Source organism: Chroicocephalus ridibundus, chromosome 2 (assembly GCF_963924245.1).
Source record: "Chroicocephalus ridibundus chromosome 2, bChrRid1.1, whole genome shotgun sequence".
Lineage (NCBI taxonomy): Eukaryota > Metazoa > Chordata > Aves > Charadriiformes > Laridae > Chroicocephalus > Chroicocephalus ridibundus.
The window spans coordinates 168,603,163-168,620,425 of NC_086285.1; the positions used below are offsets into that span (position 1 = coordinate 168,603,163).

At 52.7% G+C, this 17,263-nt stretch overlaps 1 protein-coding gene across 1 annotated transcript in view; it reads left to right on the forward strand.

Annotated features, from left to right (window-relative positions):
• Positions 1-605: 605 nt before the first annotated feature.
• Positions 606-17,263, forward strand: part of LOC134510884 (feather keratin-like) — a 106,972-nt gene continuing 90,314 nt past the window's right edge. Inside the window, exon 1 of the mRNA XM_063324096.1 lies at positions 606-767. Coding sequence (XP_063180166.1) covers positions 606-767 — 162 coding nt within the window. The remainder of the gene's footprint in view (positions 768-17,263) is intronic.

Genomic DNA, 17,263 nt, shown 5'->3' on the forward strand with positions numbered 1-17,263 from the left:
GGATCCTTAGCTGTATCAGGAATTGCGTGGCGAGAAGGAGTAGGGAAGCAATCGTCCCCCTGTACTTGGCACCGATGATGTCCCACCTGGAATACCGTGTTCAGTTCTGGGCCTCTGACTTCAAAAAAGACATTGAGGTGCTGGAGCGTGTCCAGAGAAGGGAAAGGAAGCTGGTGAGGGGTTTAGAGCACAAGTCGTATGAGGAGTGGCTGAAGGAACTGGAGTTGTTCAGCCTGGAGAAAAAGCAAGCTGAGGGGAGAAGTTCTCACTGTCTCCAACTACCTGAAAGGGGGTTGTAGCGAGGTGGAGGTTGGACTCTTTTCCCAGTAAGAAGTGAAAGGATGAAACAAAGTGGCCTCAACTTGCACCAAGGAAAATATAGTTTTGCCCTTAGGAAAAATGTCTTTCCAAAAGGATTGTCAAGCACTGGAAGAGGCTGGCCAGGGAAATGGCTGACTCACCATCACTGGAGGTCTGTAGAAGACAGTAGGCTTGGCACTTAGGGACACTTTAGTGGTAGACTTGGTAGTGTTAGACGAAGGGTGGGACTGAATGATCTCAAGGGTCTTTCCCAACCCCAGTGATTCTATGAGTTTATGAAGGCCATGGACATAGCGGAGCAAGTCAAGTGCACAGCCACAAAGGCGCTGAAGGGACTGGAGCACCCTTCCTCCGAGGAGAAGCTGAGCGAGCTGGGAGGTTTATCGACCAGGAGGCAAGGACCTGAAGGGGAGGTGTCATCGATGTCTCTGAATCCTGAATGGCAGGTATGGGAGATGAACTCCAGCTGGCAAGTAGGACCACACAGCCACTCACTCATTTTCACCACGGTGGCATAGGGAAGCAAATCAGAAGAGGAAAAGAGAAAATTTGTGCGTTGAGATAAAGAGAGTTATAAGTAAAGCAAAAGCTGTGCATGCAAACAAAGCAAACCAAGGAATTGCTTCACCACCTCCCATGGGCAGGCAGGAGTTCAGCCGTCTGCAGGAAAGCAGGGCTCCATCACGCGTGATGTTTTCTTGGAAAGACAAACGTCATAACTCCCAAAGTGCCCCCTCCTCCTTTCTTCTTCCCCCAGCATTATGAATTGAGCATAACGACAATACGGCATTCACTCTCCCTTTGGTGAGTTCTGGTCAACTGTCCTGGCCGTGTCTCCTCCCAGCATTTTGTGCACTCCGAGCATACTTGCTGGTGGGGTGGTGTGAGGAGCAGAAAAGGCCTTGAGTGCTTAGCGAGAACTGAAAACAGTAGTGGGCTGTCAATAGCATTCTCATCCCAAATGCAAAACAGAGCACTCTACCAGCTACTAGTGAGAAAGTCAACTCTATCCCAGGTGAACCGATGAGAGGAGGGAATGAGGACAGGGGAGTGAGACTCTTCTCAGGGTGCCCATGGCCAGGGCAACTGTGAATGGAGAAAGATGAAAAGACATGCCATTTCCTTGGAAGAGAAATGTGTGAGGGAGAGAGGCGCTGGGCCGGCTTTTATGCTGGTCGTGGAGGGGCGGGACAGGCTTGGCGCCTGACTGTGTTTGTCAGCAATGAGTCCTTCCATGCCGCAGCCACTCAAGTAATGATGTGCGGTGCGTCTTCCTTACCATAACACCCCCTTTTCATCTTCTCCTCATGTCCATCTCACCCTGGTGCCACCTTTTAAGTTAGAGTAACTAATTTGAAGGATGTATATGCAAGCAGCGTTTCAGGAGACATGGCCAAAGCATACCAGAGGTGGTGTGTCGTAAGTGAGGTCATTTTGTGTCAGTTGTGTGGTGTGGTTTGCGGGTGCGTTGTGAAGAGGGGGCCCCATTTCCTCACAGTCCTGGCAGGCCGGCCTGGGCTTTGGAGGGGTGCCAGGCGTTCGGCGCTGCCCCAAGGTCAGTGAAGATGGAGTGGGAGGAGGTGCTCCAGGCACTGGAGCAGAGATTTCCCTGCATCTCGTTTTGAAGACCATGGTCAAGCATGTTGTAGATATGCAGCCCATGGCGGTTCACAACGGAGCAGATATCTACCTGCAGCCTGTGGAGGAACCCCCGCCGAAGCAGGTGGATTCCCAAAGGAGGCTTTGATCCCATGGAGAGAAACCAATGCTGGAGCAGGTCTTTTGGCAATAAACTTGTTAAAGTTCTGCATCCCAGCATGAGACGCCTCCACTTCCTTTCTTTTCCTAAGGCTCTTCCAACCTCATGCAACACAAAGCCAGGGCTCGGGAGGCAACTGGGGTGAGTGTGAAAAGGGCTACAGGACCCCTCTTAGGAAGTATGTCCCCAAGAACAGCAGCACAGGGCAGCACAGGGGGGCTTCCAGAACCTGACACAAGCCCTCCACTTGACCAAACAAAGCCTTTGCAATACTGAGGCACTTTGAACCACCATTCTGACAAAGGCTCCCCATGGCAGCACACACTTCACTAACTCTCTCCCCCAGCACCACCCCCTGGCCAGCACAGCAGGCAGAATCACAGCAAACAGAATCATTGACTGCATAAGGAACCTCTGGACATCATCTACTTCAACCCAAATTTCTCAAAGGGGTGGCCTCCAACAGGCTCTACACGACCACATCCAGTCAGGTTTTCACTATCTCCAAAGATGGAGACTCCAACACCTCCCTGCGCAATCTTTTTCCCACTCTTTGTCCAGCCTCATGCTGAAAAAGGCTTGCCTCCTCTTCCAAGGAAATGGCACAACTTTTCATCTTTCTCCATTAACACATTCCCTGGCCGTGGGTGCCCATGAGAAGAGTCCGACTCCCTTGTCCTCATTCCCTCCTGCCAAGGGTTCAGCTAGGAGAGGCTTGACTTTCTTGCTAGCAGCTGGTGGAGTGGTGTGTTTTGCATTTGGGGTGAGAATGCTGTCAACAGCCCATTAGAGGTTTTGGTTGTTGTAAGTACTCAAGGCTTTTTCTGCTCCTCATACCGCCCAACCAGCAAGTAGGCTGGCAGTGCACAAGAACTTTGGAGGTGACATGGCCGATACAGCTGACCCTAGCTGACCAAAGGGATAGTCCATGCCATATGACATCATGCTCAGTATAAAATGCTGGGGAAGAAGAAAGAACAGGTGGCCGTTTGGTGTTAAGAGCTTTCTATTCCCAAGAAAACAGGACGAGTCATGAAGCCTTGCTTTTCTGGACCCCGATCTGAGCCATGCGCTGGCAGTTTCTCCAGCAGAATGCTGTGGGAAATGGCATGAAAGACTTTTCTAAAGCCCAGGTTACCAACATACACGGCCCTTCCCTCATCCATCTCCTGAGCTTATACCCTTGTCACAGAAGGAGATCGGCTTAGTCAGGCAGGACCTGACCTTCATAAGGCCATGCTGACTAGAACTTAATACTTGGTTGTCCATTACATGTACTGTGCTGGTATTAGGTATAATCTGCTCCATAAACTTTCCCGGCACCGAGATCAGACTGAAACGCTTTTGTACCAAGCCCTCAAACAAGAGAAGCACTAAGACACCCACAGAACACATGCAGGGAGAAAGGCCAGGCCTAAAGACAGGCTGAGCGAGCTGGCAGCAGTGCAGGGAGGGAGCAAATGCCATGGAAGGGGCAGCACCTCACGCCTGCAACACCATCAAAGTTTCAACCACCCTGTCAGGGCTGCAAGAAAATGAGGCCCCCTCTTCCCAACGCAACCACAAACCACACCACAGGACTGCCATGGGATGACCTCACTGAAGACACCCCACCTCTTTATGCTTTGGTGGCGTCTGCTGAATTTCCTGACACAGCATCCATCCAAACCCTCCCAACTACCTACACTCACTTAGAAGCTGCTGCCAGGGCCAAATGGAGACGACCTCAAGAGGATGACATGAAAAGGGACTGTTGTGGGAAGGAAGACACACGCCACGTCATTACTTGAGTGGCTGTAGCATGCAAGAGCTGCTTGGTGAAAAAAAAGTCATGCGCAAAGCCTGTCCCGCCTCTCAAGAACCAGCATAAAAGCCGGCCCAGCACGTCTCTCCCTCACACACTTCTACTCACACCTTCTCCTCCACCCTCAACAAGGTGAGTCTCAACCCCCTGACCCTCCTTCTCCTCACCCACCTGACCCTTCTCCTCCACCACGCTCTGCCCACAGCCTCAACAGTCCTCACGCCTCCACACTGCCACGCTCCCCACAGCCCCACAACAGCCCTCCACACTCTCTAGCCCTCCTCCAACAATGACCCTCACACGCCCACCACCCTCACGTTTCTCCACACCCTCTCTTCCAGGCACCTTCCACACCACACACATGACCTGCAACGACCTCTGCGGACCCTGCGGACCCACCCCGCTGGCTAACAGCTGCAACGAGCCCTGCGTCAGGCAGTGCGAGGCCTCCCGCGTCGTCATCCAGCCTCCCGCCGTGCAGGTCACCCTGCCAGGACCCATCCTCAGCTCCTTCCCCCAGAGCACCTTTGTCGGATCCTCCGCATCCGCTGCCGTGGGCAATGAACTCAGCGCCCAGGGAGTGCCCGTCTCCTCCGGTGGCTTCGGCTTCGGCCTCGGCTACGGCTATGGCTTGGGAGGCCTTGGCTGCTACGGTGGCAGAAGAGGCTGCTACCCCTGCTAAGGGCCCTCGCCACTAACCCTGGCACCAGCCACCCACACCATGGAAGGCATGGCTTGCGTTGAGGACGCACTTCTAGGTAGTTGCTGGCACAGGAGTTTGCTGTCCATGGCTCCTCCTGTCAAGACACCAAGCAAGGGAGGAGGGAAGGGGCAAGCCCAGGCTGTCTGCAACCATGGCCCATGTACCTCCTCCTCTTCTCCCACTTCCTTCTTTGCATCGCCCCTTCGGCTATGTCCTCTACACTCTGCTGCAAACACTTGCTGACAACTCAAAGACCTCCAGGCTGCCACTCCCCCTCCCGGCCAGGAAGACCTTGATGCTCTGGCAAGATCTGTCTCTCACAAGCGACCTCGAATGAAGGTCAGCCTACCTGCAGCTCAGACTGGCTCCCTTCCACTTGGCATTCCTGCCTGTGCACTGCTTTGCCTCAATAAAGTTCTCCTGCATCCAAAACTGAGACGCCTTCACTTTCTTCTTCCGTGGTTTTGGCCGGATTGGCCAATCACAATGACAGATGTCCCCCCTTCCTAAAGAGAGGAGAGGAAGAGATAAGAGGACCTGTCCTGTCCGCTCCTCCTTACAGGTGTCACCCCTCTATGCTTTTCCGCTTCTGACCCTCTAACGAGGCAAATAACGAAGTTAGCTGACCTCGCTTGTTATAGGAATAAGTCTAAGCGAGAGTGTCTCTGCGTACCATTCCTTGGTATAATCAGGTCTTGTCAATCTGAGAGTGAACACTTTCTGAACGATTTGCTGTTAATTTCCCAGTTTAGTCAGTTAGAAGAAGGCCCAGCTAAAACGTAAAAATACAAACCAGAAAATTGGTTCTGTTTTACCTCAAACCAGGACACTTGTCTCCAGTTGCTCCCAACTGCAGCCGGCACAGAGACAGGGCTCCACGCACCATCACGGTGGGTGTCAAAAGGGAAGAGGACCTCTCTTAGGAAGTATGTCCCCAGCTACAACAGCAGCACAGAGCAGCACAGGGCGGTTTCCAGAACGTGACACAAGCCCTTCACTTGACTAAACAAAGGCTTGCACATGCTAATGCACTTCTACTGCAGCCTCTGACACAAGCTCCCCATGGCAGCACACACTTTGCCAACTCTCTTCCCCAGCATGACCCTGTGGCCAGCACAGCAGGCAGAATCACAGCAACGAGAATCATTGACTGCCCAAGGAACCTCTGGACATCCTCTACTTCAACCGAACCTGCTCAAACAGCGTCAGCTCAAGCAGGCTCTCCGCAACCATGTCCACTCAGGTCTTCAGTATTTCCAAGGACGGAGGGTCCAACACCTCTCTGCACAGCCGGTTCCAATCTTTGACCACACTCATGCTGAAAACAGTATGCCTTGTCTTCCAAGGAAAAGGAGCATCTTTTCATCTTTCTCCATTCACAGTTGCCCTGGTTGTGGGCACCCTAGAAAAGAGTCGGACTCCCCTCTCCTCATTCCCTCCTTAGTAAGGTTTCAGCTGGGATAGAAGTGACTCCCTTCCTGGCAGCTGGTAGGGTGCTCTGTTTTGCATTTGGGATGAGAATGCTATTGACAGCCCACTACTGTTTTCAGTTCTTGCTAAGCACTCAAGGCCTTTTCTGCTCCTCACACCACCCTGCCAGCAAGTAGGCTGGGAGGGCACAAAAAGCTGGGAGGAGACACAGCCAGCACAGCTGACCAGAACTCACCAAAGGGATAGTCCGTGCCGTACAACATTATGCTCAATACATAATGCTGGGGGAAGAACAAAGAAGGTGGGAGGCACTCTTGGAGTTGTGACATTAGTCTTGCCAAGAAACATCACGCATCATGGAGCCCTGCTTTCCTGCAGGCAGCTGAACTCCTGCCTGCCCATGGGAAGTAGTGAAGGAATTCCTTGATTTGCTGTGTTTGCGTGAACAGCTTTTGCTCTCCTTATTAAACTGTCTTTCTCTCAATGCACAAGTTTGACGTGGAGAGGCTGGATCAAGTGGCTGAGGCCAATGGTATGAGGTTCAACAAGTGCTGGGTCCTGCACTTGGGTCACAACAACTCCTTGTAATGCTACAGGCTCAGAGAAGAGCGGCTGGAGAGCTGCCCGGTGAAAAAGGAGCTGGGGGTGTTGTTTGACAGCCAGCTGAGTATGAGCAAGCAGTGTGCCCTGGTGTCCAAGAAGGCCAGTAGCATCGTGGCATGTTTCAGGTGATAGGACAAGAGGAAATGGCCTCATTTTTCACCAAGGGAGACTCTGGGTTGATCGTATGAAAAATGTCTTCTCCGACAGGGTTGTGAAGTGCTGGAAGAGGCTGGCCAGGGAAATGGTTGAGTCACAATCCCTGGAAGAACTGAGAAGATGCATAGATGTTGTGCTGCGGGACACGCTTTCCTGGTGCGCTTGGGAGTGTTAGGTTAAGGGTTGGACTTGGTGATCTTAAGGCTCTTTTCCAACCTGTCCTGGTTCCTTTGGGGATAGGCTCAATTTTCACAAGGAGCTGGCCACAGGACAAAGGTACTCGATGCCATGAGATGCCGTGCCCAGTGTATAGCTGGGGGAGCTTCCTGGGGGAGGATGTCGGAGATCGCTGTTTTGGAGTGGGCTTGGGGCTTCCCAGGTCAGGCTGGTGAGTGGTGATAAATGAATCGGTTTTTGTACATTCCTCTGCAAGTTCTGTTGTTCTTGATTTCCTCTATCCTCTGCTGTTCTGTTAACCTGCCTTTATTTCAAGCCGTGAGATTTCCCTCTTTCTTCCGATTCTCCCCCACATCCCGCAGCTGTGGGAGCGGCGAAGGAGTGGCCGCATGGTTCTTTGTTGCCAGATGGCATTCCCCCAAAACACAACCTCAATGATTCTGTGATTTCTGGAAGGCCATGGACTTAGTGGAGCAAGGGGAGTGCAGGGCCACCCAGATGCTGAAGGGACTGAAGCATCCTTCATTGAGGAGAAGCAGAGAGAGCTGGGAGGTTTCTGAGCCAGGGGGCAAGGCCACGTTCATTGATGAGCTGTCATCAATGTCTCTAAATCCCAGATGGGAGTTTCAGTGGTGCAAACCCAGCGAGTGTTGAGAACCATGCAGCCGCTCGCTCGCTTCCCCCTCGGCAGGATGGGGAAGAGAATCAGAAGAGGAAAAGTGAAAAAACGCGTGTGCTGAGGTAGAAATAGTTCTGTAGGTAGAGCAAAAGCCACGAGTGGCATCAAAGAAACCAAGGAATTCTTTGAATACTTCCCATTGGAATGCAGGTGTTCAGCCATGTCTCCAGGAAAGAAGGGCTCCATCATGCACATCAGTTATTTGGAAAGACAAACGCCGTACGTCTGTTCATTACACCCTTCTTTCCTATTTGCCATGCATTATATACCGAGCATGCCTTCACATGACATGGACTATCATTTGGTCAGTTGGGGTCAGCTGTCCTGGCCGTGTCACTCCCCATCTTTTTGTGCACTCCCAGCCTACTCGCTGGCAGGGCAGTGTGAGGAGCAGAAAAGGCCTTGAGCGCTTAGCAACAACCAGAAAGAGTAGTGGGCTCTCAACGCCATTCTCATCTCACATGCACAACCTAGCGGTCTACCAGCTGCTAGTGATAAAGTCAACTCTATCGCAGGTGAAGCGATGTCAGGAGGGAATGAGGAGAGGGGAGTCAGACTCTTGTCATGGGTGCCCATGGCCGAGGCATGGGGAATGAGAAAAGCTGAAAAGACGTGCCACTTCCATGGAAGAGAAGGCCAGCCTTTTTCAGTATGACCATGACGGTGGTCTAATAGGTGAAAAGGGGTTGTAGAGAGAGGTGTCTCTCCAAGACTTCATCCTTGGAGATACTGAAAACCTGACTGGACAAGGCTGTGGAGTGCCTGCTTGAGTTGACTCTCTTTGAGCAGGTTTTGTTGAAGTAGATGATGTCCAGAGGTTCCTTGTGCAGTGAATGATTGTGTTTGCTGTGATTCTGCCTGCTGTGCTGGTGGGAGGGTCATGCTGCGGAAGAGAGTTGGTGAAGTGCGTGCTGGCATGGGGAGCTTGTGTCAGAGCCTTGGTTGGAAGTGCGTTAATATGCCCAAGCCTTTGGGTAAGTGAAGGGCTTGTGTCAGGTTCTGGAAGCCCCCCTGTGCTGCTCTGTGCTGTGGTTGTTGCTGGGGCCATATTCCTAAGACCGGCCCTGTGGCCCTTTTCCACCCACCCCAATGGTCTCTGTAGCTGTGGCTTTGTGTTGAGTGAGGCTGGAAGAGCCTTGTGATAAAAAAGAAAATTGAAGCATCTCAGGTGGAATGCAGGAGAACTTTATTGATGGAAAAGAATGCAAAGGCAGGAATGCCAAGTGCAAGGGAGCTAGTGAGAGTTGCAGGTAGGGTGACCATCATCCAAGCTCCCTTGTGTGAGAGAGATCTTGCCAGAGCAGCAAGGTCTTCCTGCCCCGCAGTGGGAGTTGCACAGTGGAGCTCGTTGTTGGGCTCTGGCTTGTCAGAATGTGGTTGCAGCGGAGAGTAGTGGATATAGCAGAAGTTGAACTGCAAAGAAGGAAGTGGGAGAAGAGAAGGACTGTCCCCATCCCTCTTCCTTGGAGCCTTAAGATAAAGATGTGTGGACAGCACGTCTATGTGCTAGGAAAGACGCAAGGATGTGTCCTCCATCAATACCGTGGCTTCCAGGCTGTCAGGGTTTTGTCAGGGGTGGTGGTGAGGGCCCTTAGCAGGTGTAGCAGCCTCTTCTGCCACCGTAGCAGCCCAAGCCTCCCAAGCCATAGCCGTAGCCAAGGCCGAAGCCGAAGCCGCCGGAGGAGACGGGCACTCCCTGGGCGCTGAGTTCATTGCCCACGGCAGCGGATGCGGAGGATCCGACGGCAGTGCTCTGGGGGAAGGAGCTGAGGATGGGTCCTGGCAGGGTGACCACCACAGTGGGAGGCTGGATGACGACGCGGGAGGTCTCACACTGCCTGACACAGGGCTCGTTGCAGCTGTTAGCCAGCGGGGTGGGTCCACAGGGGCTGCAGAGGTCGTTGCAGGCCATGTGTGTGGTGTGGAGGGTGCCTGAAAGAGAAGATGTTGAGAAAGGTGAGGGTGGTGGGGGTGTGAGGGTCGGTGTTGGAGGAGGGCGAGGGAGTGTGGAGGGCTGTTGTGGTGCTGTGGGGAGCGTGGCAGTGTGGAGGCGTGAGGGCTGTTGAGGCTGTGGGCAGAGCATGGTGGAGGAGAGGGGCCAGGTGGGTGAGGAGAAGGAGGGTCATGGCGTTGAGACTCACCTTGTTGAGGGTGGAGGAGAAGGCGTGAGGAGAAGTGTGTGAGGGAGAGAGGCGCTGGGCCGGCTTTTATGCTGGTCGTGGAGGGGCGGGACAGGCTTTGCGCATGATGGCCTTTTCCACAAGCAACTCTTGCATGACACAGCCTCACGAGTAATGACGTGGTTGTGTTCTTTGTTTTCTGAAATTCTCCAATTTCGTGTTCTGTATTGATGATGTGTCCACTTGGCTCTGGTGGCAACTTGTAAGTGCCAGTAGTAGAGGCCCTAAACATTGTGTTGATGGCACGTGTCAGGGTTGTCAGAAGACGTGAGCAAAGCATGAGAGAGGTGGGGTGTCACCAGGGAGTTCATGCCGTGGCAGTTGTGTGGTGTGGTTTGTGGGTGCGTTGTGAAGAGGGGGCGTCATTTCCTCGCAGCCCTGGCAGGCCGGTCTGGGCTTTGGAGGTCTGGGCATTAGGCGCTGCCCCTTGCATTGAGCTCGTTCCTTCCCTGCCTTGCTGCCAGCTCACTAAGCCTGTCTTTGGGCATGGCCTTTCCCGTTGGGTGTGCTCTGTGTCTGTCTTGGTGCCCCTTTTGTTTTTAAGGTTGTAGGTGGGAGAAAAGAGGCTGCGTGTTTGGGTTTGTGCCTTGCTGGGGCCATCCCTGGTGGAGGTAGTTGAAGCAGGCAGAGGAGGGCTGTTTGTGAGAGCAGGACATTATCGTGGCAGCCCTGTGCTGTTGGGAGGCTGGTCGTGCTCCCCAAAGGCTCCTCTTGGCTCTTGCGTAGGGATCCCCTTAGTTGTGGCCGGCAAATTTGCAACCTGGGCTCTGGCGCGACACATCTGAAGATGAGCAACGAAGCTAGTGAAGGATGTAGAGAACAAGACTTGTTAGGAGCAGTTTAGGGAACAGGGCATGTTTAGTTTGCAGAAAGAAAAAGGCTGAGGGCACGCCTTATCGCTCACTACACCCACCTGAAAAGAGGTGGTAATGAGGTAGGTGTCAGTCTCTTATCCTGAGTAACAGGTGATAGGAGAAGAGTTAACGTCTTTAAATGCTGCGTAGGGATGCTCAGATTGGATGCTAGGAAAAATGTCATCCCAGAAGGGTTATGAAGCACTGGAAGAGGCTTCTCCAGGAAGTGGTTGAATCACCATCCCTGGAGGTTATGACAGGATGTGTAGACGTGGGACTTAGGGCTATGTTTCTTTGGTGAAGGTCGTAGTCATAGGTGAACGGTGTCAAGATTGTTCAGGGTCTTTTCCAACCCAAGTGCCTCCATGATTGCGTATGAGGCAGCGTGCAAAAGGAGGCGAGTTCCTGGAGAGGCCGAGAGTGTGTCAAGAGACAGAGGGGGAGTGGGATCGGCATGCAGGGGAGGCTGGTGGGCCAGGGCCTTTGGGTTGTTTACTTGGGGCGAGTGCCGATGGATGAGGCCATTTCTCTGCACAGTGTGTGACGGGAAGAAAGGGAAGGTGGAGCTTGTTGAGGAGAGCTGGAGGCAAGCACGCAGCATGTGAGTGCAGAGCTGAGGCCATGATTTCGTGCATGACTGCATTTTTGAGCAAGCATCTCTTTCATGCCACAGCCTGTCAAGTGCTGAGGTGGGTGTGTTTTCCTTCCCACAACGCTCCCTTTACATGTTGTCGTCTTGTGGATGTGTCCACTTGGCCCTGGTGGTAGCTTTTAAGTGCGAGTAGGTATTTTGGAGGACGTGCATGGATGCTGTGTGTCAGGGAATTCAGCAGTCACAGCCAAGGCGTAGGAGAGGTGGGGTATCTTCAGTGACATCATCTCGTGGCACGTTTGTGGCTGGCTAAGCCTGTCTTTAGGCCTGCCACATCCTGTTGATGTGCCCTGTGGGCACTTTGATGCCCCCATTGCTTGTAAGTTTGTAGCTGAGAGAAAGGTCTGTCTTTCTGACCTGGGAGCTGGGAAATGTTATGGAGCTAATCATCTTGATCTCCTTCGTATGGCACATAGAGGCCAACCAGGTGATGAGGCCCAGCCAGCATGGCTTTATGAAGGGCAGGTCCTGCTTGCCTAACCTGATCTCCTTCTACGTCAAGGGGACCCACTTAGTGGGTGGATGAGTGAAGGGCTGTGAGTGTTGTTAACTGGACTTTAGTAAAGCCATTGACACTGTTTCCCAGAGTGTTCTCCTGCAGAAACTGCCTGCTCATGGCTCTGACGGGCGTACACTTTGCTGGCTAAAAAACGGGCTGGATGGCCAGGCCCATAGAGGTGAATGGAGCTAAATCCAGATTGTTGCCACCACAGGTGGTGTTCCCCAAGGCTGAGTATTGGGGCCGGTTCTCTTTAGTATCTTTACGAACGACCTGGACGAGAGGGTCGAGTGCACCCTCAGTATGTTTGCAGGCAACACCAAGTTGGGTGGGACAGGCTGGATCGATGGGACGAGGCCAATGGCGTGGGGTTCAAAAAAGCTGAGTGCCGGGTCCTGCACTTGGGTCACAAGAACCCCATGCAACGCTACAGGCTTGGGGAAGAGTGGCTGGAAAGCTGCCCGTTGGAAAAGGAGCTGGGGGTGTTGTTTGACAGCCAGCTGAGTATGAGCCAGCAGTGTGCCCTGGAGCCCAAGGCGGCCAGTAGCATCGTGGCCTGTATCAGAAGTCACGACTCCAGGAGGACTGTGGAAGTGATCATCCCCCTGCAGTGGGCGCTGGTGAGGCCCCACGTGGAATACATTGTTCATGCCTTGGCCCCTGACTACAAGCAAGACATTGAGGTGCTGGAGTGTGTCCAGAGAAGGGCAAGGAAGCTGGTGAGGGCCCTGGAGCACAAGTCTTACGAGGAGTGGGTGAGGGAAGAGGGTTTGCTTACCCTGGAGCAAAAGAAAGCTGACGGCAGACCTTATTGCTCTCTACAACTACCTGAAGGGAGTTTGTAGCCAGGTGGGTATTGGACTCTTTTACAGGTAACAAGTTTCAGGACGAGAGAAAATGGCCTCAAGTTGCATGAGGGGAAATTTGGGTTGGCTCTTTTTTGAAAAATGTCTTCAGTGAAATGGTTGTCAAGCACTGGAATAGGCTTCCCAGGGAAGCGTTTGAGTCACCAGCCCTGGAGGTATCTAGAAGACAGTAGACTTGGCCCCAAGGGATTTGCTTTAGGTTAACCCTTTAGGTTAAGGGATGGAATCAGTGATCTTAAGTGTCTTTCCCAACCTCAGTGATTCTGTGACTTTTTGAAGGCTATGGACGTGGTGGAGCAAGTCGAGTGCAGGGCCACCAAGACGCGGAAGGGACTGGAGCATCCTTCCCTTGAGGAGAAGCTGAGAGAGCTGGGAGTTTCTTCAGCCAGGAGAAAAGGCCGCGTAGGGGAGATGTCATCAATGTCTCTAAATCCCGGATGGGAGGTGTCTTGGTTTCATGCCAGCCAGCAATCTGAACCATGCAGCCACTCGCTCACTCCCCACTACAACAGGCTGGGAAAGAGAATCCAAAGAGGAAAAGTGAAAAAATTTGTGCGTTGAGATGTCAGTTTAATAAGTAAAGCAAAAGATGCACAAGCAAGCAAAGCAAAAGAAGGAGTTCCTTCACTACTTCCAAGTAAGACAAATGCCATAACTCTGAACATTCCCCGCTTCTTTCTTCCCTCAGCCTGCTCTCATGTGGCATGGACTATGCCTTTGGTCAGCTGGGGTCAGCTGTACCGGCCGCCTCACGTCCCAGCTTTGGGGGGCTGAGGATGGGGCTGGGTGGGATGAGGAAAGGACATGCTTTGCGCATGCTTTGCTCCTGGCAAAGGAGCCTAGGAAGCCTGGATGATTTTCAATAAGGAAGTCTTAAAGGCGCAGTAGCAGGTTGTCCCCATGTGCCAGAAGACAAGCCGTCGGGAAAAAGACCGGCCTGGCTAAACAGGGAGCTAGTGTTGCAACTTAGGGAAAAAAAGAGGATCTATGGCCTTTGGGAGGAAGGGCAGGCCACTCAAGAGGACTACAAAGAGGTAGTGAAGCTATGTAGGGAAAAAGTCAGGAGGGCCAAAGCCCAGCTGGAACCAAACCTGGCTTCTGTTGTCAAGGACAACAAATGTAGTTTCTATAAATATATTAGCAATAGGAAGAGGACTAAGGATTATCTCTGTCCTCTAGTAGATGGGGCCAGCAACATAGTGATCAAGGATGATGAAAAGACTGAAGTACTTAATGCAGTCTTTCACAGAACCACAGAATCACAGAATCTTAGTGGTTGGAAGGGACTTCTGAGATCATCGAGCCCAACCACATAAAAAAAAACAAAAAAAAAAACAAACCACAACACACCACACAAAAAAAAAAAAAGCACCCACCTACTAAACTCCACACCCACAACCCCACACACAACACCCCACCACAAACCAATAATCTTGGGCACTAGCGCATGCCCTGAAGAGCCATGTCTACACATTTCTTAAATACCTCCAGGGATGGTGACTCCACCACCTCCCTGGGCAGGCTGTTCCAGTGCCTGACCACTCTTTCAGTAAAGTAATTCTTCCTAGTATCTAATCTAAATCTCCCTTGCCGCAGCTTCCTACCATTTCCTCTGGTCCTGTCGCTATTCCCTTGGGAGAAGAGGCCAACCCCTGCCTCTCTACAGTTTCCTTTCAGGTAGCTGTAGAGGGCAATGAGGTCTCCCCTCAGCCTCCTCTTCTCCAAACTAAACATGCCCAGCTCCCTCAGCCTCTCCTCATAGGACTTGTTCTCCAGACCCCTCACCAGCTTGGTGACTCTCCTCTGGACACACTCCAGCACTTCAATGTCTTTCCTGTAGTGAGGGGCCCAAAACTGAACACAGTACTCGAGGTGAGGCCTCACCAGTGCCGAGTACAGAGGCACAATGACTTCCTTACTCCTGCTGGCCACGCTATTCCTGATACAAGCCAGGATGCTATTGGCCTTCTTGACCACCTGGGCACACTACTGGGCACTTTGCGTCAGTCTTCAGCAGTAGGACCAGTTGTTCCCTGAGTACCCAGACCCCTGAGCTAGAAGACAGGGATGGGGAGCAGAATGAAGCCCCTGTAATCCAAAGAGAAACGGTGAGGGACCTGCTTCAGCACCTGGAGGTGCACAAATCTATGGGGCCAGATGGGATCCACCCAAAGGTATTGAAAGACCTGGCGGAAGTGCTCACCAGGCCACTTTGCATCATTTATGAGCAGTCCTGGAGAACCGGGGAGGTCCCAGCTGACTGGAGGTTAGCAAATGTGACACCCATGCACAAGAAGGGCCGGAAGGAGGATCCGGGGAACTACAGGCCAGTCAGTCTGACCTCGGTGCCTGGGAAGGTCATGGAACAGATCCTCCTCAGTGCCATTACACGGCACATGCAGGAGAACAGGGTGATCAGGCCCAGTCAGCATGGGTTTGTGAAGAGCAGGTGATGCCTATCAAACCTAATATCCTTCTATGATAAGGTGACCCACTTAGTGGATGAGGGAAAGGCTGTGGATGTTATCTACTTGGATTTTTGCAAAGCGCTTGACACTGTTTCCCACAGCATTCTCCTGGAGAAACTGGTTGCTCATGGCCTGGACAGGTGTACTCTTTGCTGGGTAAAAAACTGCTGGATGGCTGTGCCCAGAGAGATGTGGTAAATGGAGTTCAATCCAGTTGGTGTCCGCTCACATGTGGTGTCCCCCAGGGCTCGGTGCTGCGGCCGGTTCTCTTTAATATCTTTATCAATGATCTGGGTGAAGGGATTGAACGCACCCTCAGTAAGTTCGCAGATGACACTAAACTGTGCGGGCGTGTTGATCTGTTTGAGGGGAGGTTGGCTCTGCAGAGGGATCTGGACAGGCTGGACCGATGGGCTGAGACCAATGGTATGAGGTTCAACAAGGCCAAGTGCCGGGTCCTGCCCTTGGGTCACAACAACCCCATGCAGCGCTACAGGCTTGGGGCAGAGTGGCTTGAAAGCAGCCCGGCAGAAAAGGACCTGGGGGTGCTGGTGGACAGCCGGCTGAATATGAGCCAGCAGTGTGCCCAGGTGGCCAAGAAGGCCAACAGCATCCTAGCCTGTATCAGGAATAGTGTGGTGAGCCGGACTAGGGAAGTGATCATCCCCCTGTACTCGGCACTGGTGAGGCCCCACCTCGAGTACTGTGTTCACTTTTGGGCCCCTCGCTACAGGAGGGACATTGAGGTGTTGGAGCGTGTCCAGAGAAGGGCTACAAAGCTGGTGAGGGGTCTGGAGGACAAACCTTATGAAGAACGACTGAGGGAGCTGGGGTTGTTTAGCCTGGAGAAGAGGAGGCTGAGGGGAGACCTCATCACCCTCGACAACTACCTGAAAGGAGGTTGTAGAGAGATGGGGGCTGACCTCTTCTCCCTGGTGACAAGTGATAGGACGAGAGGAAAGGGGTTCACGTTATGTCAGAGGAGGTTTAGATTGGATATTAGGAAACATTTTTTCACTGAAAGGGTTATTAAACATTGGAATAGGCTGCCCAGGGAGGTGGTGGATTCACCATCCCTGGAGGTGTTTAAAAAAAAGAGTAGATGGGGCACTTAGGGACATGGTTTAGAAGTGGCTTTTGTCAGGGTAGGTTAAAGGTTGGACTTGATGATCTTAAAGGTCCCTTCCAACCTCAGCAATTCTATGATTCTATGATTCTATGATTGAGTGCACCCTCAGCAAGTTTGCCGATGAGACCAAGGTGTGTGGTGCGGTTGACATGCTGGAGGGAAGGGATGCCATCCAGAGGGACCTGGAGAGGCTTGAGAGGTGGGCCCGTGTAAACGTCGTGAAGTTCAAGCAAGCCAAGCGCAAGGTCATGCACGTGGGTCACGGCAGTCCCAATCGCAAATTCAGGTTGGGCAGAGAATGGCTTGAGAAGAGGCCTGAGGAGAGGGACTTGGGGGTGCTGGTGGATGAGAAGCTCAAGATGAGCGGGCAGTGTGCGCTGGAAGGCCAGCAATCCAACGGCATAATGGGCTGCGTCCAAAGAAGCAGGACCAGCAGGTGGAGGGAGGTGACTCTGCCCCTCTGCTCTTCTCTCGTGAGACCCCACCTGGAGTACTGCGTCCAGCTGTGGAGTTCCCAACAGAAGAAGGACATGGCCCTGTTGGAGGAGGGCCAGAGGAGGGCCACGAAGACGATGAGGGGGCTGGAGCCCCTCTGCTGTGAGGACAGGCTGAGAGAGTTGGGGTTGTTCAGCCTGGAGGAGAGAAGACACCAGGGAGACCTTATAGCAGCTTTCCAATGTCTGAATGGTGCCTCCACGAAAGTTGGAGAGGAACTTTTTACAAGGGCACGTAGTGATGGGACGAGGGGTAATGGCTTCACACGGGACGCGGGTAGATTGAAATGAGATATGAGAAATACATTTTTCCCTCTGAGGGTGGTGAGACACTGGAACATGTTGCACAGGGCAGCTGGGAAGGCCCCATCCCTGGAGGTGTTCAAAGCCAGGCTGGGTGGGGCTTTGAGCAACCTGGTCTGGTGGGCGGTGTCCCTGCCCATGGCAGGGGGTTGGAATTAGATGATCTGTAAGGTTCAGGTAATATA